This window comes from Ambystoma mexicanum, chromosome 9, assembly GCF_040938575.1.
Source record: "Ambystoma mexicanum isolate Mex_15411 chromosome 9, UKY_AmexF1_1, whole genome shotgun sequence".
Classification (NCBI taxonomy): Eukaryota; Metazoa; Chordata; class Amphibia; order Caudata; family Ambystomatidae; genus Ambystoma; species Ambystoma mexicanum.
Window position 1 is genome coordinate 617129946 of NC_090931.1, and position 26890 is coordinate 617156835.

At 47.5% G+C, this 26890-nt stretch overlaps 1 protein-coding gene across 14 annotated transcripts in view; it reads left to right on the forward strand.

The window, feature by feature from the left end:
• MYO18A (myosin XVIIIA) overlaps nt 1–26890 on the forward strand; it is a 1313149-nt gene that overhangs the window by 878302 nt on the left and 407957 nt on the right. For all 14 annotated transcript variants that reach the window (XM_069615286.1, XM_069615296.1, XM_069615289.1 and 11 more), the window contains 2 exons: nt 3664–3773; nt 5923–5988. In XM_069615286.1, coding sequence (XP_069471387.1) covers nt 3664–3773; nt 5923–5988 — 176 coding nt within the window. The remainder of the gene's footprint in view (nt 1–3663; nt 3774–5922; nt 5989–26890) is intronic.

The following is a 26890-nucleotide window of genomic DNA, read 5'->3' on the forward strand; positions in this document are numbered from 1 at the left end:
GGGGGGGGACCTTTGAAGTTGAAGCGAGGCGACAGAGGGCAGGGACTACCTGTTGTCACCTGCCCCCCCCCTCACCTCGCTTTCCTGCACTGGCAACCGGCAGTCTGGGTCCCCTTTGTCTTGGGGACCCATCTGTCCGCCCCGACTGTGTGCATGCTGAGAGGTGCTGCACCGAGGGACCTAGCACAAACCTCCATCCTCCCAGTTTACGGCCCCGGGACTCCCATCCGGGGGGGCCTAGGTGTAAAGTAAGCAGGGAAGGAGTTTGGGCGAAACAAGGTGGAGTAGCGGGTCGGAAAAACTTGTTTTGCTGGAGCGCCGTTCCATGGAAACGTGAGGACCAACCCCCCCAACCCCCCTGTTTGTGGAAGCGCTGCCCCTGAATGCCCCCTCTCCTGAGCATTCAATGTGCTCTTAATGCAACCAATTTACAAACTGCACTCGGAAAGTCGGCCTTCACTCATGAGGGACAACTCAAGGCCAAACAGTCAAACAGGCCAAAGCTGTAAATATGCCTCGTACTTTGCACACATTTTACTGTCATGGTACGTTTTCTGACAGATTAAATCAGCACCAAATCCAGTGTCCGTTACATGTTAAGAAGGGACGCGTACTTGAATTACTATAACAGACATGTTTCATAAATTGGTAATTCTTTCCCAAAATACCCTTTGTTTTTATGCAAAACAGTCACCTACATCCGACATTCAGGCCAGCCACATTATTCAATTCAACACCACCCCTCAGTCCCGACCAAGCCACTGTCAACCTGGCCCTACCACATAGGGGTGGTTGAGTGGGGTTAGAGGGGGGTCCCCCCCAGTTAATTTTGGCTATTCCCATCATTGGCAGTAAGGTTTCTAAATTGCTGGTTTGATTCTGAATTTTGTGGTAGCACCATTCACTCGATGGCCCCTATAATTACTGCTTTTCGGATATCTGGAGAAACTCTTACCTGTCCCTTTGAGCCCTTGGTGCAATTTTCCATTCACTGGCTGTATTGCCGAAAATTTGCACCACACCAGTGGAGTGCAACTTTGCTGTTTAGCAAATTGCCATGTTGCAAAAAAAGGATTCCTTCAATGCATTTCTGCGTGGTAAAGTTTGACTCACTGCAAATACTGCTCCATATAAGCACTGGGTCACATACTGCCCCAGTCAATAATGCATTGACAGAATAATTTATTTGCACCCAGGCAATGTTTACCTAGTGCTATTACATGCACAGTTTCTGTAATGCGTCCCCAGATCTAAATGAAACCCTCATTAAAATTAAGAAGTCCTTTAATGTCAGTGTGGGGGATTAGTCACATATGGGGTGGTGCTGCAACCCCCCACAGCAAACTGTCTCCTCCTGGCTCGGTCTGCAACAAAGGTCTTTTATGAAGCCCTTTGAAGTTTGACACTTCGTCCTTCAGAGTGGGTGCTGGAGGAAATCACACTTCTTGGTCATGCCCTACCCACACTGGAATTATTTGTTCCCTCTTCCAGTACTGCCTGCTAGTCTGGCAGGGCAGAGAATCCTCACACTCTTGGGCACCTCATATGCCATTGCTAAATAGTTAAAAATAAGCATGACTTCCAGGGGATGTAGAACTTCCAATTTAGTTTTTTTTCTGCCTTTGCCAAACTGGCTTTACTGCTTCTCAGGGTACCTGAAGTTCCACGTGGAAGAATATAATGTATATGTGTAGCCAAACCCTTCACTGACATTTCTGTGCAAGCAAAATTGTCATTTCACATTGGCTTTCAAACGTCATTTTTATTGATTTCCTTTTACACGTGTGCAGGCAATATTTCATTTGAAGTTTCAAATGCGGTTCTGTCGTTTTGAGTGGGTTTGCATGTACTGTTGGTTCATGGACACAGAGGGGACCTGCACAGGATTATTTGATTGGATACAGAATAAAAAGGGAAAACCATGCTGTTTCTTTTATTTACAATGTTTTGAGCACGGTGGTTCACATCAAAGGGAAAAAAAGCTTTGTTGGGCTGAATCTTTGCCCCTCATGTGATTTATCAGTAAGACAATGCTGTTTTTGGGATGTATTGCCTAACTTTTTGGCATTCCGATGGAATAAAGCACGCAGGGCTGTTTTTCAATGCAGTGCATAACTTTGTGGTATTTTGGATGACAGAAAGAACAAATGCAGGGCCATCTTGAATGCTCTGCGCACTTTGGTATTGAGATGACAGAACAGCAAATTTAGAGCCGTTCTGAATGCAGGTCATTTTCTTCTGATTTAAAGGAAAGCAAATGCAGAGCCGTTCTTTGGGTGGCAGTGTTCAGTGCTTGCCACACATGTGCCAGGAAGACAAAAGCACAGACGTTTTTGTGGCACTGTTTGAATGCAGTTTTTGGTTAAAGGGGATTTCTGCTTAGGGCCTTAAATGCACCTCGCACAGCGTCTACTTTTAAGGACATTTGCGAGGCAGTCGAGCCACTCGGGCTGTAAGTGACTGTACCGCTGACTGTTCATGCTGTCTGAGGCACCTCGACCAGTGCTTCAGACCCACCAACCACACTGAGACGATTCCTGATCTCGAGCCGCCATGTAGGCCAGCCTGCAGCCGTACATCCAGCCTCGCTCACCGAACTGCCTGCCGCCTGATACCCACAGCTGTGTCTCGTCTTGAACTCTGTCACAGAAGCTACAAAGTGAAGTGCCCTGAAACCAACGCAACGCTGTCGAGCACCAAGAACTTCTAGAAGTCCATGGTACATTGTGATTCTGTCCTCCTGGTCCTTCTCCGAAGGCCCCTAGTGACATTGTATGGCCCATTGCTCCATTTGTACTGGAACCAAGGATACTCGAACATTGTGATTAATTACTTTACCGACCACCCTCCTGTCAGTATCCAGCGTGCATCCCCTTTCCTTTGAAACTCTGTCCTCTGTATTCCTTTACAGGGTGGGTTGTATTTTGTAGTGTGCCCGAACTGTGTGTTCTGATAATGAAGTAGATATGTGTATACAACCGTGACTGGACAGTCCCTTTTATCATTGGGTAATAGTATTTTTGCTGTGTTACAACTAACCAACGATCCACAACGTTGCAGAGATAAGCCTACCCTTCTGTCCACGTTACCAAATGTGGACAAGGAGGTTTATAATTGACTTGTGCTTCTAATCTGTTTGGCTCCCTTCTGGTGTACTAAAAGTGTAGGGCTGATTGATAGTATCGAAACCGATATTCATCCCTGGACCACTGATGCCCTGGAAGTTGATTAATCACAGGCGATTCTATATAGACCATTTATGTAGTGCACATCCACAATTTAATTGGAACTCAGTGGCTAAATGATTTTTGTTGACCTCCGATTAATTTGTTTGCTCAGTCTCACGTGGGTCTGTGTTTGGAGCCACTGACGTGCAGGTAACACAAAAATGTCTGCAGAAAATGCCTTGGCAGTTGAGATTGTGAGCTGAACCCAGAAACGTGCAGGATTCTTGGAACGTTAATATTGTTATAAAGACACATCTGCATCCTTCGTTTGCTAGTGCGATTGCACTGTGTTTAATGTTTGAGATGGTCAAAATGTCTTTACAAACCTATGTGCAATGAATGTTCACCTATGTCAGAGGTTGGGGACAATGCCATTCCAACGTCACATGAATAAAACCCATCTGTGCCAATGTTTGTTCTTTCTCTCCCCGTCAAGGTTATCCGGATCATATGGTCTTTTCGGAGTTCCGGCACCGCTTCGATGTCCTAGCCCCGCACCTAACGAAAAAGCTTGGGCGCAATTACATTGTCACAGACGAGAAGAGGGTAAGTGTGCACCACAATGCAGTTCCACGGGCACACATTGAGGATGGTGGACTCTTGTGCAGTGGTTGTTATCCAGGTGTGGCACAGTGCCCTGCAAACAGTTGTAAAGAGTACTTGTGTTCCTGCATTAGCGTGTTGGCCTGGATTTGAGCAGTACATGCAATGTGTCCGATGTAAAAGCAGTTTCCTATAAATTGACTTTGTAGGAGTGCGTCGAGTATCGCGTTGCAGAAGGATCTATGCTCTCCTAACCTTGCTTAGTTAGATGGCAGTCAGGATTTCGGGAGCTTGTCATGATTGTGGTCGTTAATATTCCGACCACACCAGTAAATAGGTGGGGATCCGCCGACAATGCAGGAAGCCGATACAAAGACACCATTTACGGAATTGACGTTCCGCATCCATTTGTATTGGCATTGCATTTAATCCACACCCAGTTCCGCGAGAAGGATGTGGCAAGAAGAACAACCTCTAATTGCTTTATCTAAGCAATGAGGTAGTGTGTTGACTTGGGTATTAAGTGGGCGAGGAATACAGTCACACAAGCAGCCTGGCCGTCACACAGCGTCAAAGGACGGATTTCAGGTGAGCAATTCTCCCTTTCACCCACAATTTTGTGAGTGGGGTTCCAGGTGGGTGACTACAGAGCAGCGTTAGGGTTTGCAGTAAGACATTTTATCCTCTCCTTTAGAGATGTAGTATTACGAGATGCCAAAAAAGCCCTGAGCATTACAGCCAAGAAATCCCAGCATCGAATTCCGCCTGCCGGTTCTCCTTCCACCGTGGCAGAATGTCAGGCTGGGTTTCCAAAGAAGATACATGCTTCCATCCTGACAGAACTCCAATCAATGCATCGCATGGCTTGTTGCTTTTCGGGGGCATTTGTGGCCGTGTGTGGGGGAGGGGACAGGGGGGGCATACCTTGGGAATGTTGATGTTTGATTCCCACGGCCCGGCAGTGTGTTGTGTGTCCTGGGTAATAGACCTTTGTCTAACTGCCGCACGGTGTCCCAAAAAACACGAGAAAATACCCCTTGTCGCAATGTGTTGTCCCCTTTCCACTGTTCTCCCAGGCGAGTATCTCTGGAAGGCCAGAAGGGCTGGGGTAGTGTCACCTGCATGTTGGATCATATATTTGGCAGAGACTGAGCCAAGCCGACTAGCCTTTCGGAGCAGAGTCAGGTGCCATCTGAAAATGCCCCATATCCCGAAATTCAGATATGTTAATAAAAAGGCCTTTTGCTGGCCCCACTGCTGAGCTTCTCCTATTGGACACATTCCCAGTGCTCCCCTGTTTGGAATATTGTAATGTAATGTTCTTAGTTTACACACATTTGTACGTCTGCTGGCCATATATTAGGCGAATGTGCATATATGGCTATAATGGCTAGTCATCGTATACTATGAAATAAACATACAATGTGGCCATGGGCCGCAAGGTAACCCCCATTCCCTCCCACCCACTCACCCCGTGCCATGGAAAGGCATGCGAGAATGTGCTGAAGTTAACCCGAATCCACACACAGGCTCGACTGCCCCGTACACGCCTTACTAAGACAGGAGCTGAGATGCCTGCCTGCCTGCCTGGCGGCGGAGGGACACACAAAGGGCCGCTTGAGCCGCCAGCAGTTGCCATGTAATGGAGAACGAAGATCTCCTGTGCTCTGCTCGAGTGCTTCTCGCTGCCCGTAACGGTCTCCTAAGAGATGGTGACACGGCGGCTGTGTCTGTTTTGTTTTTGTTTTTCTGCTCGCGGGAGCGGCAGGAGGAGAGAGACGCTGGGCAGTGCCACCCAATCGCTGCCCGGCCCCTGTTATCTCTTCACTTGGCGCAGGGTGTCCCACAGCCTCCTCAGCCTTGTTGTGGCTGTAGTTCGTGTACTTCAAACCTGATGAGACGCCGTATAGGAAGGCATCAAGTGTGAGCCTGGGCGCAGCTAGATTTCCCGCCATGTTGTGAGTGTTTACTTTGTTGTTTTAAACAGGGCCGGCGCAAGACTGCGATTTTCTTTACTGCTCATACCTGTTGCTCTCGCTGTCTTGTGTGGGGCCAGGGAGGCTCCCCTCTTCGACCCCACTGTTGCCCTCTGTGGGTACGTACTGTTTTTCTTGCCGTGTGGGTTCTCACTACTTCTCTTGCTCTTTTGCAGGCAGTGGAGGAGCTCCTGGAGTCACTGGATTTGGAGAAGAGCAGTTACCACATGGGCCTGAGTAGGGTAAGCAATCTCTTGTCCCTAGACCCCCACCCCCGCCCCAACTCTTATTGTTTTGCTTAGGGTTAGATGAGATCCCGAGTTCAAAAGGGCTTGCTAAGGGGACAACCTAGTGTACACCGGTTCTTTGACCACTGCCATGCCCACTCTACTACTGGGAGAAACCCTAGCAATGGCGGGAAAGGAGGGACGATGGACACATCTAGTAACTTTATGGGGGATGGGGCAGGAGGAGGTATTAACAAAGTAATGGAGCGAGAAGGTGCCTGTACCGTTAACTTCTCGTTCCTCTACTCCTTGAAATGAACACAGCGAAGAGAGACTGAAGATGGGTAGAGACTTTATAAATAGCAATGTACACACAGTTGAGGGGGTGTATTGCAGCAGAGGAGCCAGCTGGCAAGGGGGTGTAAAGCAGTGGAGAGATTTGGTCTTGGTTGGTGGGCCATCATAGCAGCAGAGAAGAAGTGTTCTTGAAAGTGTGCCTTTGCTTTCCCTATGCAAACCCTCCTTTTAATTCACAGGCACACGCACCTCCCTGGAGCTAAATATGCCAGCCTGCTTTACTAATTAGGTGGTGGGCAGCAGATTCATGCATTTTAAGTCTGTGGTGCCCAAAGCGGCGACTGAGACTTGGCAGGCGGGAGACCATAGGAGGGGTGAGTTGTTAGCCTGAGTGGTGAATATGCAGATTGGATGCGGCGGGCAGTCCTTTCTTTGCTGCCACTCTTCCGTATGAATGCACGCATGTGTGCTGGTGCTTGGGTGTTCAGTAGCCAAGGATGAGCCTCAGCTGTTCCTTGAGGAAGACCATTTGACGAGTTTGCATGGCTCCATGACGTCTTGGCTATGGTTATGTTGGTGTACAAAGGCAATATTTCCTTGGGTTTGAGTTCTCATGTCTTCACCAGGATTGTGCACTGAGCTCTGTATTACTATTTTCTCTTTCCTGACATTTCTTGCTGTAAAATCAATGGGGAAGGGGGTAGCCGATCCCTCTGCTTGCTGCCTGTTTGCAGACTGGGGAAGATGGCTGTGCCCAACTGAGTCTCAGAATTGTCTTCTCTTGACTGAACCCCTCTTTATTAATCTAGGCTGAAGGCCTGCCTTGCCCCAAAGCCTTTGTATAGAACATGCTCCAATGTGTTCAGTAATGTAAACAAACTCCATTTGAATGTAGCCGAGGTAACTTGAGGAGGTCCAGAGCTGCGTTCTTTGACCATGAACAGTTGCACACAGCTAGGCTGGCTCCGCTCTGTGACATTGCTAGAAAGTATCTGAAGTAATGATAGAGGTGTTCTACTTAGTTCCTGCCCCAAAATGACCTATGCAAAGGGTGAGTGTTCAATTAAACCTGAAACCCGAGGGCACCTTCAGTCTGCCCTGCGCAGTATAGTAAACCTGCTTATTAAGGGTTCAGGGGCAGCTCATTGTATAGGTACCCAAGCTGAAGCATCGGCAGAACTGATGAAACACCATGTTATTATGCGTTAAAGCAGTGCTCCTCACACTGTGGAGCTGGCCCTCTTGGGGCGAGAAGGGGGCAAAGGATGTCCAGAGTGGGTGTGAGGCTCTTCAAAAAGTGAATACAATGGCTGCTTTTAATAGAAAATATAAGCAGATATGACCTAAGGGGGGCCATGGCAACAATTGTTTCACTCAAGGGGGTAGGGGGCTCAGCATAGAAAAGGCTGAATACCACTGCATTAAAGCCTTACTGCAGGGACTGCTAATGTGCCAGGCTAGAAACGTGCAGCACACTTCCAGCTTCTCCTGTAGGATGGGTTTTTGGACTCTCTGGCAAATGTAGTGGCGTGCTGTGCTATCCCGACCCCTTTGCCATGCTGAGGAGAGTGAAAATAACTTCTCCCATGACAGGGGCAAGAGTTTCTCATTGTATAAGATCGTGATAATGGTTGTGCAAGTCTGCAGACACAAACCCAGTACATGGTCTGCACCCTTGTGTGAAGTGCCTTTCATTCAGTGGAGGGGAGGTTCTATGAACACCGTGGCCAGGCTGAAACGATGCCTGAAACTTCCAAGTGGCGCTCTGCAGCTTCCTGTAGGGGGGCTGCTGTCCACTCTGCTTTGATATTTGAATTGACCCTACCACACGGACCATCCAGTATCAGCTAACAGAATCTTATATAGTGCCCAGAAGCCCCACTTTGAAATTTCATGTGGCGGGGAGGAGGGGCTTGGGGGACGGGTATATGCTCTGAACTTCTTTTGAGACACCTCATCAACAAGAACGTTGTTGATTGCTTTACCCATTTTGGACTTTTATTTCAAGCGCTTGAAAAAAACATCTTATGCGGTCTCCACGGCCAGCCAAATGTTCTGCATACCCTTGTGGCAACCAAACTCTGCATAGCGCTGTAAGACTAAGTGATGCAAACCGTGGAAGAGTTGACCCTCTCCCATAAAATATTTGGGGTAGGGTGGATTTCAAAGGACTTTTAAGCTATTCCCTCGGTAGGGTATCCTTCTAGTTCCCTGAAGCTAAGGGCCAGCCAGCTCTTTGCAAAACTGTGCTAAAACACAAATATGAATTGCTTACATCTTTTCTTGCATATTTTCACCAAAAACCTTTTATGGTCCCTATGGCATTTTGTACATCCTCTGGTTTGAATTTTACATTTTTTTTTTCTAAACTGAATTGCTGTGCGACTGTATAACTTGCATTACCCCATCTCTGTTGCTGGAGTTTCCCGTCAGTACCTGTAGGTGGGCCAACATGTCCTTTAAAGTCGGTTATGAGCTGCCTCTGTGTCAGGGCATTATCGGGCCCCAGAGAACCCTCAAGCAACTCGCCCATCTCTGCTCCCGCACTTCGCTCCTCACAGTGCTCTTGAAAGAAATTTCATTTGGAAGTGCTCACAGATGGAGTTTGCAGGCCGGTGACGGGAAATTGTGGCTTTCAAGATGTATGTACTAAACAGGGTGGGGACTAGGGGTGAAGGCGCAATATGATCTGCTTGCAACTGTTCCTTTCTTTGAGATGTCCACTATAGCATGGAGACGGAGCTCGCCAGCATAGGTCGTCCTGTATTAAGTGGTAACTCTTGAGTGCCATTGTGGCTTGCATTGGACCTCTTTTTGAATGGGCACCCTTGTAACACTTCCTGAAGATGTACACTGCCCCTGGTCAGCGTGCGGCCCTAACTTTCTTTTTATTCGAAGGAACTCCGTGTTTGGGTGATTCACTGCAGCGCCAAATCAATGCTCCCTCCCACACCCTCTGCTGCTTTAAGCAGCCACGAAACAGCTGGAAAATGTACATGTCATTCTTACATATTTGGAATATTAGAGTGATTCTTTTGTGGCTGAGCTTTTTCATTTTCCAGTGCCAAAAAATATAAAAAGTACTCCCTGGCATTCTGGGAAAGGCTGTGAGTTCAGAGGCAGTGGCAAGAGCTTTAGATCAACGAAAGCTTTGGATATGCATAACCGGGTTGTCACCGGCATTTGCGAACACCCATGGCAGCACAGGAGGTCAAAGAACTCTCAAGCCCCCCAAAAGGTGAGTGAGCCAGCGTGTATTTCCCTTTTTCAGCAGAGGGGCTCAGAATTGCGTAGGTAAGAGGGCCATCTTTGTTATTGTCGCACAGTTCAGGGGACATGCATAGTGTGTCTGCATTGAGCTCTCCCTCCATACGTGGGTGCTGCCAGCCAAGACACCGGGGATGAGTAGTCCCAGATTCTTATCAGTGAAATCTGCTGCCAGTGGTGGAGGGGTGATGGACCAAATCTTCTGGGGGTGTATGACCCCCATTGGGATTTCATTCGTGCTCGACTGCCATGGTCAGTTTGGGGTGACAAGCGGCAAAGAGGATAAAAGAAGAAAAAACCGTGTTCCATACAACAAGGAGACTGCCACTTCTCTCACTCGGTCTGTGAATGTTATGTTTGGAACTCAGTCTGTACTTCTCTCAACCCTCCCCGCTGTGCCTCATTATTTCACACCCTCATTTTGACATCCTTTCATTGAAGGGTTGAGGCTTGTGTCGGGCGGGCCTCCTATGTTGGAATTTGGAATGGAATGCAAACCTTTCCTCTAGTTGTACGTCACTCTAGAATGAGCAGACCCGGAATTTAACCTTACCTGTTTGATGAGCAAATGATTTCTTTTTTATTTCTACATACCACACCTTAAACGAGAGACTCTCTCTTATTATTCAGGTTGACAACCACAGGGTCTTACAGCCTGGCAAGGAGTCCCACCTTCCCATCCTAGCAAAATTCTATTTGAATGGCTAGGTGCTGCAGAGAGCACATGTTTCAATTAAACTTAACTTTAAGTAGCAAACTCGGCTAATTACGAATTTAGTGGTGGTGCCTTCGATCAGTGTTCTTTTTTCCATCGTAGCACGTAGAGGTCGTAGATTGCTCTGTATACTGTAAATGCAATTTTATATTTCTTTTCCCGAAGCACAGTTTTAAGAGTGATACAATGACTTTTTTTTTTCATCCACTGACATTTGCATACCACCTACTATCCTAGAAATGAGAGGTGGAAGTGCCATCTTAACCACCATTGTGATTAATGAAACCAAAACAGAATCCTGACTCATGCCTGGTGTAGGGATGAGGGTGCTGCAGACAGCTTGCTTATCTCTAGGGCGAGTAAGGCTTTTCCTCTGCCTGGCTTGCTTCCTGCCTGGCCTCGTGTTTTGAATGCCCTCGCCACCAAATGGAGGTGTCCACCTAAAGCTTTATGGGATGCTAGAGACAGAGGAAGATTGTTGGACCAACTCAAGTGGTATGAAGACCAACCAGGACTCTTTGCTGTGTGGTTCTGTTGTTTTCCGAGCCCGTGAATGACCTACGATAACAGTCTCTTTTGTCATGACTTTGGTAATGTGATGCCTCTGCGACACCAAATGAGAAACGAAAGGATTTGGAGTCCCAAGCACACCAGAATCTGCATTCTCCTAGAGATCCATGGTCGCACCAGAGAGCAGAGTAAGCTGTGGAACACTGGAGACCGTGAACTCTGGACCATCCATGGCACGGAAGTATTCAGCAGTGACGAGGACACAGACGACCAGCTGGAGCCTTCACCATGCTTGGAGAAGTGACGGGGAAACTGAGAAGGGATGAGAACAGGGAGGCGAAGAAAAACATTCATGCATTGCCGAACTGCAAGGAGAAGCAGAGAGGGAGAGAAGGCAGTGGAGTGAGGGGTGGGCGCTTAGAAGAGATTCCAGGGAGGAGAACAAGTGGGGTGGATGAGCAAAGGTGGAAGAGGACGAGGCAGAGCGCCAAGCAGCTGTGACAACAGGAACCAGTCGAGAGAGGAAATCTGGTTCCTGGCAGACTAAGTTGAGAATGTCGTCTTCCAAGACTTGAAGGCCAAGGCACTAGCAGTTTTGCAAAGCATTTTAGTGGCGACTAATTGCCTTCTCGGAGTTTAAGTCGGACTTCCCTGGTCCCTCTGAGTAGAGTAGTAGGCTGAGAGAAAAATCATTGAAAACTGCGAAGTGAAGTATAAATGCTACATCCTTTGGAGAAATATACTGAGTGCAGAACTATTGCATACTGGTGGGATGTGAAGTGCGAAAAAGAGGTTGAGTGGAGAATGATTGCATCCTGGGAAATCCAACGCAGAGGCTGAAAGAAATGTCATTGCTTGCTGAGAACTGAAGTCAACCTTCCCAGACCTCCAAGACAAAGAGGCTGGCAATCTAGGAGTCCCAGAGTAAACGGACTTTAGCCATTGGCCAGACAGTCAAGTGGCCCAGTACCCCCAACAGCCTCTCATTAAAAAACATACACAACCTATTCTTGGCCTAACGTGACCTTTTAATAAACTGCAACAATTGCTTAGAGCTCAATGGTCAAACGAAGTGCTGTGAACTAGGAGCAGTGTGTATCACAAAGTCTAAATGTGCCCACTTAAGACCCATGGGTGGACTGGGAACCAAAACATGCCCTGGAAATAATTTTCAAAGTGGCCCCAACCCTTTCTTATGCGAAAATGTGGAAATAAAATAGGTTACCACACAAGAGGCCCGGGGTGCAGAGTACCCTATAGGCCAGCCCACCTCTGGTAGGACCAAAAGAGGCCAGCAGAGGCCTGAGAAGTTGACGTTCGTTTCTAGCTGCATGCCTTGCGGGCTACAGGAGGACGGACTTGTGTTGCCTTGCTATGCTCGACAGTCACGAGCAGGCCGGGAAGCAACAAAGCTACAGGCTCGTCACTGTTCTTCTTCATCTGGAAGTTGGAAGTGGACCATTACAAGGCCAGAGTTCTTGAAAGCAGCGCGTATTCCTTGCTATGGCTCCATCTCATAGTAAGGAAAGAGAACTTTGATTTCCAGTGGTGTCAGGCTGCCCACTTTGACCAACTCTGGCTTGCACATTCTAAATATTTTTCCAGTGGAAGACAAGTGTCCTTTCATTCACAATCTTCCGATGCAATGAAGGCCACCAAGAGCAATCAATTGCGTCTTTGGGTGCCCCATAGCCGAGGCGGCATTCTTCAGTGGGCACGCGAGGCATTCATTTAATTTCTCATTGAACAATCAGGCTTCACAGGAGGCACCCCGTAGATTTTGCAAGATGCAGCACGTGGCATGAGCTGGCTGAGACAATAGCAGCTCTCTTCCAGCCTCCTACACGTCGCATTCCCCACGCACATGCGGCATCATTAACACATGGGTCTACAGCTCAGCTCGGACCGCAGAGTTTATCAGAGAACCGGGCACCAGGAGGACAGCAGGACCCCTGGACATTCATGAGATGGCACTGCCATGCCATCTATGACATTTCTAGCTGTGGTCCTTTCACAGAAGACCCCAACCCCTTGAGTACATCGGTAGCTGTCGGAATATATTTCCAGGAACCCGACCATCTTTTAGTGCCTGGAGCTATGCTCGATGTGTCGGGCACCCATGAGGTTACTGAAGGTTTCTTTGGGAGCTTGAGGCACCTCGTGCTACAAATCTTTTTTCCGTGGAGCCGGACAGCGTTGAGGCCTCGGCCATCGTGAAACCTTGTCTTGGGAGCTGGATACCCAATACATTTTATCGTAAATGTGGAAGGAGTGCTGTAAGTGCATCGGACAAACCCATTCAAGCAGTGACTTGACCTTCTATCGAGAGGCGACCTTAGGATGAGAAGAACTCAGTAGGACTCACATTAGGAGTGCAGCGCCTCTACTGAGACACTTCCTTTCTAACCACAAAGGGACCTTCTGGTGAGCATTGGGTGGGGCGGGGAGGGGACACATGCATGAGGAATTATGGTTTAGGGTGCAAACGTGTGACACCTAAGCAATGATGTAATTGACATGTCTGATCATTCGTACGGTCCTCGGACTAAAAGGGAGCAGACTGGTATTAAAATGGATGACTTTTTACATTAGTAATCGCACTTTTCAATCCATCGCATCTCTCCAGCAAATCTGCCTGCCGCCCTATGGTTCTGGGCCTAGTGCTCGCTGGATAACATTTTTGCGCGATTTGTCCACCCGTGGACCAGCCCCAGTGCTGTATGCACAAACTCAACTCGATATGGCCCACCTTCTGGTCAGTGTTTGATGCTCTGCCTAAGCCTATCCTGTTTGCGCTCTCCAAGATGCCTTTTACCTCGTCCCTGTGCCATTACCCTCTGCTTAACCATTCCTGGGGGTTTCCCATTTCCTAATCTGGGTGCAATGCTCTCTGCATAATCCGCTCATATGGTTTGCAAACAAGTATTCCTGCTCCTTCGCCCTCTGCAAAAAACGTTCTTGTGGTTTGCCCACTTCTAAGCTGCCTTTAACTCTAGGTACATCGGCCTTGTGGTTTGCCCACCTCCAAGCAGAATACACCAGTGTCTGCGTAAATCCGCTATTATGCTTTGTCTGCAAGGTAACATGCTCCACTGCTCTCCACAAGCTGCCCTGTGGTTTTGCTACCCTTTGTGTAAGGTGCAGGGCTCATGGGTGGGAAGATGGGACTGGGTGCCCCAAGGACGCCTGAGAGCGGCTTTACACTGGAGTGGGAAGGAACGGTGATATAGCAGGACGCACCCAAGCCATGGCGGATGTATGGGGTAGAGCACCTCCATGTATTTAATGGGGATATTGCAAGGCTCAGTGTAGTTTAGTGACCAATTAAACAAAGTCCCTTTTATAAAGTCATAGAGTTACAATTTACTATATGGGATAAAGTACCCCCTACCGTATGGAGACTTGCAATATCCTTTTTACGTAGGGCAGGAAGTATTGTATCCCTTATAATACATGGCCATACACTGTCATCCCATGGCCGCTTGCTTGATCTGATATAAAACATTTACCAGTTGATGATACATATAGTCCGTGTTGAATCTGTAAAAATAAAACATATGAAACACCTTTGTTGCCGAGCCATGGTTTAATAAAATATATCTAAAACGTTCTGGGTCTTTACAAAACGAATACCACCCGAATTCCTGCTCTTGTGTGCATACTGGGAACATCACGGATCACTGTACGTAATGGGGTCATTGCAGTGCACAAAATAAGCATACTACCATAAACACAAATGCTGATCAGTTAATGACTGTAAAGTGTAAGAGAAAGTACTCGTACAAGAAAGCAATTTGGAAAGCTTGGTGCTGCTTTAATTAAGTGCTACAGCGACAGCTTGAGTTCTGTTTTGTGCTGGCTCAAGCAGCAGACAGTGTGACGCATGATGGGTGATTACAGAGCAGTTGTGATGTCATTTTCCTATTTCAGGCCTGAAGTGATGTAACAACACGCCTGTAATAAGGAAAATATGTGCAGGCTTTTATACTGCTTTTGTGGGCTGCCATATTGTATTGTATCCTTGGTGCGAGTGGTGGGGGTGTTCTATGCCTTCTCTTTTCATGTTTGGTCTCTTGCTTACTCTTATGCAAGCAATCTTCCTGTTGGTCATGTATACAATCAATGCAGAATCTGGATGAAGAAAACACTAATGCAGCTTGTAATATGTTGCAAAAATATTGTAAGACATGTAATACAATCCATTTGAAATCCTTTCTGTAGTTTTTAAATAGGTGCTACCATATAGATTATAATATAAACTCCAGCAGTTCATACAATAAACATATTACCATTAGCTGCGCCTTCTCATTTAATGTCAGGAAAGCCTCCAAGGAAAATATTTCAGTAGAAGGGAATCTGGAGTGCTAGTGGCGTCTTTAATTAAGCTGCAGCCATTGTGACGTTACAACCCATCTTTAATAAGTTATTGCAGTAACAAACATGATACCATTTGTATTATTACAGGCAAGTAGTGATGTCATATGGACATAATCAGGTTGCTTTGTATTATATTCTTGATAATAAAACAGCTTGGCCTTGTTTAACGCTGCATGACCGATTGTGCCTTCTTTAAAGTGCTGTGATAACCGCGTGCCCCGGCTTTGAACCTGCCAAGTGTAGACTGCCCTCATGTCCTCAGTGAGCCATCTCCATGAACTAGGTAGCCTCAATATTTCTCCTACACACCCTGTTTGGGGGTGGGGAGGGTTGGCGGGTGTCCCCAAGAATGCTCCTCTCAGCCTCCTACCGCTGTGGGAAACATAGGAGCGGTGCTTTCCTCCAGTGGCTTTTAGGTGGAGAGACATCCCCAGGGCCGTGGTGTTACGGTTTAAGAGGCCACCTTCAACACAAGGAGTTCCGCCCCTCCCTACACTCAAGGCGTCATGCAACAAACGTTTAAACAGATGCTTCTATTCGTCCCCACTTCATACACATATCCTGCCCCTTTGATCCTTCCCCCTGAGCTACCAATGACCCAAGAACCTTGCCGGTGTACCGGAAATATATTTGTATTTATTTAAATTAAAAGTAATAGAAATCGCACAACTACACACACACCACCATCTTTTTGGCTCACCATTAACTTCTTGTCACACAAATTAACTATACAAATTAGTTAAGAAAAAAACACAAATCACATTTCTTTACTTTCTACAAATTTCACTTCAAGAAATAATTAAACTGATAAATAATCAAAACAATGTTAAATGTAGTGCTGTGCAATTTTGATTTTACTGCAGGCTTAAAAGGCTAGCTTGGTACAAAGACACATGATTTAACCCACACTTTTGGTTTAAAAAAAAAACAGGGTGATTTAGTGGTTTGTTCTTCAGACCCCCCTACTTTGGTCTGCCCTGGGAAAGTCGGACAGAAAAATTGGAATGATCTGGGGAATTTTGGATTTCAGACCCCGCTCCACTGAAGGGCCTGTGTTGGGGAAGCTGGATAAAAAGATTGCACTTATTTAAGAACAAAGACACCCTTCTTCCTTAAAGAAGTCTGGGTCAAAAGGACAGAAAGGATTAGCCAATAAAATTATAGGCTATAGTTTTCAGCGCACACTAGGAAATGAGCTTATTTAATTTAGAATTTTAACAAAAATCACCCGTAGTGTTCCACCAAATGGGAAATGTATTAAATTCAACTTTTTAGTTAAATAGGCTAAGGATTTACACTGCCGCTCCGACCCCACCCCCACCCCACATAAAGGGAAAGGATTTAAGGCAAGCAAACTCCACCACCTTTTGGTTTCCCGTGGCTCAGTTCTTCTTACATAGAAAGCCTGTGTTTAAAGTTCAGAACAGCAAGCTGCATGTCAGGATCCTCTGGAAACATAGGGGAGGGGTCTTATCACTCCACTCTCATGGATGGCCTCCCACTCTCCACCATAGGATCAGTCAGCGTTTAGACCTTCCTAGCAATAGACAACTCCACCCAGATGCACTCTCAGCAATCTCCTCTGGTGTTTCCTTGCAGCTGTCAGATTGTCAGTTGCATCAGAACTCTTTTGATGGTAAATTTCAGCAGCTCAGTCCCTTCCTCCTAGTGCAGCTCCCCTTAAATAGCAGTGATGACACCACCAATTTTACAATATTGGGGAAGTACTCTACAACAGTTCTCACAACTAGGATTGGACAGTTACCCTTCTCTCTCCTCCCAAACCCAGCCCTTCTTAACATATTGGTTAAAGAATCTGGAGCAGACATATGGCAGTCACATTTGCAATCCTCATTTGTTCTCTACTAGGTATGTAGCAATACTTCATAATTTCACTAGCAACTGCCATAATAAATATATATATATATTTCTGAGGCTTGTTGAATCTGCTTACATCACATGCTGTGCATAGGCCGACATCTAGTGGAAGCTGCGGAGTATTACAGTTTGTTTTTCGAAACTCGAAAATGGGCGTCGACACAGGGCGTGCCAGTAATACTATCCCTAGTGTGACGTCCACTGTACCCAAGATCCCTCACACGTCTAGGATCCTCAGATTGTTTTTTTCCGCCATACTGGTCGGAAGCATTTTGCGGAAGCCCCTGGCCTTAGCCATACTTTTGCTAAAAATGTAAAAGATTAATCTATTGACATCCTTCCCCACCCCAACGTCGAACTTCGACACTCGACGCCGGCTGGAGAAGAAATCGACCGTCGGCTGCTGCATGACGGATTTGGGCCTCGGAAGGCCTCTGGCCTCGGCCCTGCAAGTAGGGAGAGTGGGGGTGGTACATACTCTACACTCTTGGTATATAGGTACACCTTATACATTTCCTACACTTAACTGCCCACTGCCTCAAGGTGCGTATGGAGGGTACCCCTTTTCAATTCTGCCCCAAGTGCAATCGCAAATACCCTTGGGTCGACAGGCACGCCACGTGCAATCTCTGCTTGCCGAGGGACCACCCCGAAGCGAACTGCAGAGCGTGTAGTAGGTTTAAACCTAAGACACTTAAGGACCGTTCGACAAAGCGTTGGGCCCACCACGCCAGGCAGGCGGCCATGACAGCGGAGGGTGCCTTCAGCGATGGCAGCGACGCCGTACTTTCGGACGGCGAGGGCATTATGGCGTCGAAAGACAGCCGAGCGCAGGTCCCCGACCTCGGAAGGTGGTCCGGCAGGGCAGCTATGGGGAAGACCCCCGGCGACACAAGCGCTTCACATACTACACACACTAAACACACTAAGTCCAACCGAGACTTGACAACGTCGAGTTCTTGGAAAGAGGCACAAACAGAACGGTCCGATTCGGTGTCCTCTGGGCGCTCTCGATCAAGATCACTGCATGACTCCAGGCAATCATCCACTCTTGCCAAGAGTGCCTTGCTCCCTAGACTAACAGAAGTTCGATCGTCGGAAGACGAAGACGACTTCCACCCCCAGGCCGCGCTCCAGGAGTCGGAGCCCACAGTTAAAGCCAGCGAGGCCCCACGCTCGAAGGACGGGGACACCACCCCCGATCCTCGACGCCAGGCATCGAAAAACTCCGGAGCCACTAAAGGACAGGGGAAAACATTTTTCCACGCATGGGGAGGGGGAAAAACAGCAGAAGAAACTACCTGTACATTCTTCCACACCTGTGAAACACTCCACTCCCCCTAAACAGACAGACAAAACCAGGTCTGCTGATAGGTCTACAACCAGCAAAGCTACTCAAGATAAATCCCATAGACTTGCTGAGAGAGTCATTCCCAGTTCCAAAAAATGGTCCAGTGAAGACATAGATAGGGTCATGTCAAGAATGTCTTCTTTGGCTGATTTTTATGATAAAAATCCAGAACATTTCCTCTCGTATGATCCTCAAGGGGCCACACCCTCGGGCTCTACTGATCCTATCCCCCCGAGTAAAAAGCCCTGGTTTGAAACTCCGATGAGGTCAGAACCCTTCGAGGTACAGCCTTACGCAAGACCATACTCACGGTATCAAGGAGAGGCTTCCTTTGGTGAGGACCAAGAATTTGGTATGATAGAAGAGCAAACTGGGACGGGCTACTATGGGGATGATGAGGACCAGGAAGAAGAAGACGACAACCCTGAAACATACAGAGTAGATTCCCCGGTAGAGAACGAAGCCCCGGTTACCGACTCCCCGGTCGATAACCAACCCCTCCTAAATGAGGTTCTCGCTCGCGCAGCAGAACATTTCCACATTGACACCCACGGTGTCCAGGAGGAAAGGGACTTCGCAGAAGAGTTAGTGGGAGAAAGGAGGCCTGTTGCCCAGACCATCCCTATCCTTAAGTCCATTCAGCGGAGAATAGACCCGTCCCTGGTGAACCCGAACCTCACCAGAGCAGTCAATCCCAGGGTTGAAAAACTTTTCAGGGCGGCCCAGTCTGACCTCTCTATATAAGAGGACATCTGAAGCCAGACTCCCTAGTTGTCACCAACACTCGTAAGAGGGCTGGAACACCCTTGTCATCGTCCGAAGCTCCTCCCGACAAGGAGAGCAAAAAACTATACGGTTTCGGCAGGAAAGTAGCCTCAACGTCCGCCTATCAAGCAAGGATTGCTAACTCCACCACCCTGTTGGCCAGCTACAACTGCCATCAGTGGGAAGAAGTCGCGGCACTTATACCCTCTGCTCCTGAACCTTTAAAGGGCCAGTTAGCTCGGATTTCCGCAGAGGGTAGAGCCGTGTCTGGTTGCATTTTGAAAGCAACCTTCGACGCCGTGGACAACGCAGGCAGATTGATAGCGGAGGGCACTGTTATCAAAAGACATGCGTGGTTACGGCAGTCTGGTTTTAAGGCAGAAACCCAGGCGTCATTGTTGGACAAACCGGTGGAAACCGATCTGTTGTTTGGTAAGGCGGTCGAAGACGCACTGAAAAATGCCAAGGACGAATATGAAACACTCAAGTCCCTTGGCCAGTTAACCAATAAACCCCCTAACCAGAGAGGGAATAGTAATTTTCGTCGCCCACGCGGCCAAAATTCCCAGAGAGGATCTAACTATTCCCAGGAGCAGGGTACACAGTGGAACAACAACCAACAGTCTACCCAGGGTTACGGCAGGGGTAATAGGAGAGGTCGTGGTAAAGGCAGAGGCAGCCCCAGCAAAGGAGGAGGCACGCCTCCACCAAAGCAGTGACGCTCAGTTCAGGGTCCCTTCTCACGCAACCCCAGTAGGGGGACGCATTTCCAACTTCACCCAGGCTTGGGAAGGGATCACATCAGACAGATGGGTGCTGTCAACAGTATCCACAGGATATTGTATAGAGCTACTGCAGCGTCCCCGGAACCATCCTCCACGACAAAGAGTACACTCCTTAGAACATCAGAAGATTCTCCTCGAGGAGATCGCCATTCTGCTAGAAAAGGACGCGATAAAACTCATCCCGAGACACCAGGTAAACAAGGGTATTTATTCAACTTACTTCCTTGTGCCAAAGAAAGATTTGACAATGCGCCCAGTATTGGACTTACAGCCTGCCAACAAGTATGTCAAGCCCCAAAAATTTCGTATGACCACGCTACAAGAGGTAATCCCCCTCCTAAAAAAGGGGGATTACATGGCAACCTTGGATATGAAAGATGCTTATTTTCATATTTCCATGTTCCCAGCGCACAGAAAGTACTTGCGCTTCAAGGTGGACAGTCGACACTACCAATTCAAGGTACTGCCCTTCGAGATAGCTTCAGCACCAAGGGTATTCACCAGGTACTGGCGGTGGCGGCTGCACACCTACGCAGGGAGACAATCCCAGTGTTGTCTTATCTGGACGACTGGCTCATAACGGGGGAAACCCCAGAAATTTGCAGGACAAACATTCAAAGGACTATCGACCTCCTCCACGAGTTAGGCTTCTCAATCAACGAGAAAAAGTCAAGCCTGGTGCCAAGCACCTCAAAACAATTCCTAGGAGCAATCCTAGATACCAAAGAGGGGTTGACCTTTCCTTCAGAAGAAAGAATTCGGAATATACTACTGCAAATTCCGCATTATCAGTCCGGTCAACAAATAACGGTACGCAAAGCAATGCGTTTACTGGGCATGATGGCGTCATGTATTTACCTGGTCCCCCACGCGCCCCTGCGCATGCGTCCCATGCAGGAATGGTTGGCGAAACAGTGGTCTCAGGCAAGTGGTCAGTGGGACGATCTAGTGGTTGTTTCGCCAACACTGGTACAAAGCCTTCACTGGTGGACAAGAGAGAATCTCGCACAGGGGAAACCCTTTTACGATCCCGAAGTACAGGCAGTAGTCACTACAGATGCATGTCTGACGGGGTGGGGAGCTCACCATCTCCACCACACAGCTCAGGGTCTCTGGTCTCACTCAGTCTCCAAGAACCACATCAACCTGCTAGAGCTTCTGGCAGTATTCAGAGCGCTTCAGGTGTTCGAGCCCCACCTACTAAACCTGTCAGTGCAAATCCGGACGGACAGCACAACAGCCATGTTCTACCTGAACAAGCAAGGAGGGACTTGTTCGCCAAATCTGTCCAAGCTTGCCCAGAAAATCTGGATATGGGCACTCAGACGGAACATCTTCCTGTCATCACAACATGTTCCAGGGGAGCTCAATTCCCTAGCGGATGCTCTGAGCAGAGACTCCCTCCCAGAGGAACACAAATGGGTTCTACACAGAGAGGTCGTAGAATATATCTTCTCTCAGTGGGGTTTCCCCACTATAGACTTATTCGCCACAAGCGAAAACAGACAATGCCCAGGATTTGCATCCAGGTTCCCCCAACTAGACTCCCAGGGGAACGCCCTGTGGATGAACTGGTGAGGGATGTTTGCGTACGCTTTTCCACCAACTCCTCTCATCAGGAAAGTGGTGAACAAGATGAACAGGGAATCGATGACGCTCGTCCTAGTTGCTCCCATGTGGGCAAGACAACCGTGGTTCCCACACCTATGCAGAATGGCGGTTGTGCGAGCCCATCAAACTTCCAGCCTGGTACAACCTACTGTCCCAGCACCAAGGTCAAACAGTGCACCAGCAACCCAACTCAATGAACCTGGCAGCATGGCTCCTGAGGTCATAGAGTTTGGACATCTCAATTTGCCACAGAGGTGTATGGACATCCTAAAGGAATCTAGGAAACCAAACACAAGGCACTGTTACTTTGACAAGTGGAAGAGGTTCGTTATCTGGTGCCAGAGTAGACAAATCAACCCGGTTGATTGCACTCCTTCCACTATTGTTACATACATGCTCCACCTGCTGGATGCAGGATTGGTTTTTAACTCACTGAAAGTACACCTGGCAGCCCTGTCGGCTTACACCACTTCCCATAGCAAGGTTTCGTGGTGGAAAGTACCAGTTGTTAAAGCCTTCATGGAAGGAGTAAAGAGACTTCACCCTCCTATTTCAAACCCACCACCAGGGTGGGACCTTAATGTGGTGCTAGCCAAGCTCATGGGCCCCCCTTTCGAACCCATGCATAAAAGCAGTCTCAAACACCTGACTTATAAAACGGCCTTCTTAGTAGCTATTACTTCTATAAGAAGGGTCAGTGAAATTCAGGCTCTGTCAGTGCAGGATCCCTTCTTTACTGTCCATAAAGGCAAACTGGTTTTACGCACACACCCTAGGTTCTCACCTAAATTTATATCAAAATTCCATGTAAACCAGTCCATCGAGCTTCCGGCTTTCTTCCAGGACCCGCAAAGCTCGGCTGAGGTGAAACTACACACCCTAGATGTGCATAGGGCGGTCCTCTACTACGTAAATAAAACCAGACCGCTAAGAAAAACAGATCAACTGTTTGTCTCCGTAGCTACAGGCAGAGAGGGGGATCGCGTCTCTAAAGGTGCCATCTCGAAGTGGATTATTAACTGTATCCAGCTGTGTTACTCACTCTCTGAAAGAACTCTGCCTTTCACGCCAAGAGCCCACTCTACTAGAGGCATTGGGGCCACTCTGGCTTTCATTGCAAATGTACCCCTTGATGCCATTTGCAAAGCAGCTACTTGGAGCTCTATTCACACTTTTACTCAGCATTACTGCATTGACACCCATTCCAAGGCAGATAAACAAGTGGGACAAGCGGTTCTTAGACACTTATTTGCTCATGACCCTTCTCACATCCCACCTCCTTCTTCAGGTACTGCTCGCTAATCTATGCACAGCATGTGATCTAAGCAGATTCAACAAGCCTCAGAAGGGATACATTACTCACCGTAATCGTTTTTCTGATGCTTGTATCTGCTTAGATTCACATGCGACCCACCCTTCCTCCCCTCTGAGAGAAGGCGCATGATTGCTTGTAGTCTTACCTTTCTGTCTATCTGCTTGGATTATCTGTACTCGCGCTACTCCTCATGCTACCTCATGTCAGAAAAAATACAATCTGAGGATCCTAGACGCGTGAGGGATATTGGGTACAGTGGACGTCACACTAGGGATAGTATTACTGGCACACCCTGTGTCGACGCCCATTTTTGAGTTTCGAAAAACAAACTGTAATACTCCGCAGCTTCCACTAGATGTCGGCCTATGCACAGCATGTGAATCTAAGCAGATACAAGCATCAGAAATACGATTACGGTGAGTAATGTATCCCATATATATATTCTTATTAAGCTAATCATGGGGAATTAAATAAGATGACAGCCAGGTCCGCACCATTTTGCACGGCCGCTTGGCAATTTTCCGTCATTTTCACTGAAAGCATAACAGTTATGAGAGTGTTAATTCCTACCCATATTCCTAATTTTACCCTTCATCAGTTTGCCAACTCTTAAATTCAGGACATTTTCAGATCAACCAGGAAATGGCCAGTACAGTTACCTAACTCTAGGTGCATGAATTTTATATCTCTAAAATCGCCTGGAAATTACCTAAAAAATGGTGCATAAATGAAGACAATCCGTCTTATGGTTGCTGGGGAAAAGGCGTATGTTCTAATAGTACTCTTAAATTAATCGTAAATCTATGTCAGCAAATGGGATCTCTGCTTCATCCAGTCATCCACCTCCTTGGGCCAGCATGTGACCAGAGTTTTTTTTTAGTCTCTCTGAAGTAGGTTGTTTGCTCTTTGAAGTTGAAGCCCCCATTTTCACACATTTTGGTCATGCTCCAGCCAAGGGGAACTGTCCTGCCATCACTGCCAGCAAGTCTCATGGGGGATGTAACCTCCAGACTTGTAGTGGGGGATTTCTTTGTGAAGTTTCCCTCCCACAAGCCAAGCAGGTTTGCTTTGGGCCAACAGGAACTTTTTCATGGAAACAAAGTGGGTTTTCAAATGTCACTGGCATTTTGTACGCAAAACATAATATACATTACTTTTTGTCAACACGCACCATGTATTTTTCCCTGACATTTTTCCTGTTGGCAGTGGTACATTTTTCACGTTAAAACTGCAAATACACATGTCAAGCAGTTTTCGTGTTGGTGCTTAACAAAACCTGCTTTTCATGGCAAAGGGACTTCAGTTTGGTTCCTTGGAGTGCACCCCACGTGGGTTCACCCTTTCAGCTTCATACACGAGTTAGGGGCCATATGGGTGCTTTACATCAGCCCAGCACAGGCAGAGAGCTGTTTTATTATTGCACATCTGCTTCTTGCACTGTGTTCATTTGGGGATTTCTGCCCAGAGGGTACACACTCCTTGCTTTACAATGCCCATTGCAATCATGATTTTTCATATTTAAGCTTTTGCCCCATGCAATGATGCATTTTTAGTGCTGTACTTACACCTACCTATCCTTACCCACCCCTCAACAGCATCGGTATCTTTCAGGTGATCTCATTAGATTAACCCACCAGTCATGGGCTGAGTGCCATGCCCTCGGCCTCTTCGCAAGACTCTTACAGTTATAGAGTGCACAAGGAGCATACACCCCCTTCACACAAGCCCAGAAAATACTGGGTCTGTTTTCTGCACACACAGCCCTCAGGTGAATGTAGGTAAACAGTTTGGGCTGTTGGTGGATGAGCGGGGTTACTAATGTATGGGCTTGGCAGGCAGTGAGGCTAAGGAGCAACACCACAATTGATTGTTTCGGAAGGCGTTTAGCCACGTTCATTAAACATAATGAAGGTTATTCATTAATGACATACATTATTTCCTACAAGGGCATATCCTACGTTGCCCAATGTTTGCAGTAACTTCATGTCTAAAGAAGGTGAGACACTGCTTTTAAAGGTTTCATAATGGTATTTGGAGTGTTCCCACAATTGTGGCAATGCCCTTAAGTGTTTCGCAGAAGCAATGCACAGTATGTGTGTCGGCCAAGCGCTGCTCTTGTCTAATTAGGTCTGCACCTATCCGTGGTGTATGACCTAGGGCTGCTGTGCTCGCAGTCTCACTGTCCTCTTGCCACAGATCCATCTGGGGATTTGCCCCATTTGGAGCTGTTATTTCTAACCCTTCAAACAGACTCCAAGTGGCTTTTATCTATGATTTACTGTTACCACAGCGTTGCACTGACCCCTCACCCAGCTCGGGTCTCCTGTGAATACCTTGGTGTGTGGTATGCAATAGCCGCTTAGTTTTACTGCTGCTCCAGTGTACATCTGCCCCCCTCCAACACCACAGCCATTCCACCATAGCAGCAGTCTGCAAACGTTGGATCTCCAGATGTTTTGGATTACAACTCCCATCATCCCTAGTCCGAAGAGTCAATGGGGTGGGACCATGGGTAGTCCAGTCCAAAACATCTGGAGAGCCACAGCTTGCAGACCCCTGCAACTAGTGTGCCTGGCCTCTTGGTCTGTCTTCTCAGATAGTGCCATCAAAACTGGCTGTATACATTGCACAGTGTTTAAAATATTGCTTTCAGTTGTGGAGCCCCAGAATTCTTGTTGAATATGCTGATGATGTTCTAATTGTCCTTGAATGTTTCCTGAAGTCTCTCCATCGTGAACCCCTTAATTCTCTCTGTGGCTAGATTGGGAAGTTTACAAATCAGATAGTACTTTGCCTTTAGACTTAGATCAAAAGAAGGCAGTAGAAGTGGACAGGACTTCTTTACCTAGCATCTTGCTGTGACGTTTTAGGCGTGGGATTCGTTTAGTCCCCATGTTTGTCTGAACGTATTTTGACTTCCAGAAACATAGAAAGACTTCTGCATTTTCGGGCTTGGAATTGTACGACCCCCCTCTTGCAAAACATTTAACTGAAGTACATACTCTCTCCACTGGTGTCCGTCTAGCCAGTGATTTAAGTGGGGTGATGGGGTGAGAAATCGAGGGGGGCTGCAATGGGTGTGGCATAAATTATGTGCATGGCCTGAAGTGTCCCCAGCACACGACAAAAAAAGAAAAGTTTGTGGGTTACCTTATTTTATTATTTGTTTTTTTAAAAAATGTCAAACTGTCTGGATTGGGGATTCAAACGAGCCCTGCCAGTGACAAGCCAGTGCCGAATTGCACTGTGCTGTTTGATTGGTGCTCAATTTATTTAGTTTCACTCCATAGTCTGCTTGGCATTTAATTTGAACAATTGAATTCCAGCACCTACGAAACAGCACAGTGCAATGTGACACTGGCTTGTCTGCGTCAGAGCTTGGATTCGATGCACAGGACAATTAAAAAAAAAATGCTTTTCTGTATTGTCCCGTGCTGGGTGTTCCAACCCGATCCCTATTGCTGACAAACCAGTGTTGCAGCGCACTGTGCTATTTCATAGGTACACCATTGTTTTTAGTTTTATACAATAAACTGCTTGGCGCATAAAGCCTGTTACAGGCTTTATGTATCAAGGAGTCTATGAATGAAGCAAACAAAATCCACCACCTATGCAATGGCACAGTGTAACGTGACACTGGCTAGTCACTGTCGTGCCGGCGCACGGAAAAAAGAGGGGGTGCTGTCGGGGGTACCTTGAGCCCCAGGCCACTTAAAGCCCTGCGTGTATATTATTTAACAAGCAAAACCCCTTAACTCAGTGGTCTTCAAACTTTTTTGGTCGGGGCCCCCCTGAGCAAAATTTGGGCAGGTCGGGACCCCCTAGAAATGCCAAATGCAAAGTATATATTGCGCGCCGTCACCTGCTCACATCACAGTCGCTGGGCTCCCTCATCCCACTCCTACCCAGTCCCTGGTCTCTCCCCACCCCATCACACGCCCTGGGCTCTCCCCACTCTGCTCCCACCACTGTACCATGGTTCCTGCCCATTGTGATCCCAGCGTAGTCCCTGGGTTCCCCCCATCCCGTTCCCAACACAGTCTGAG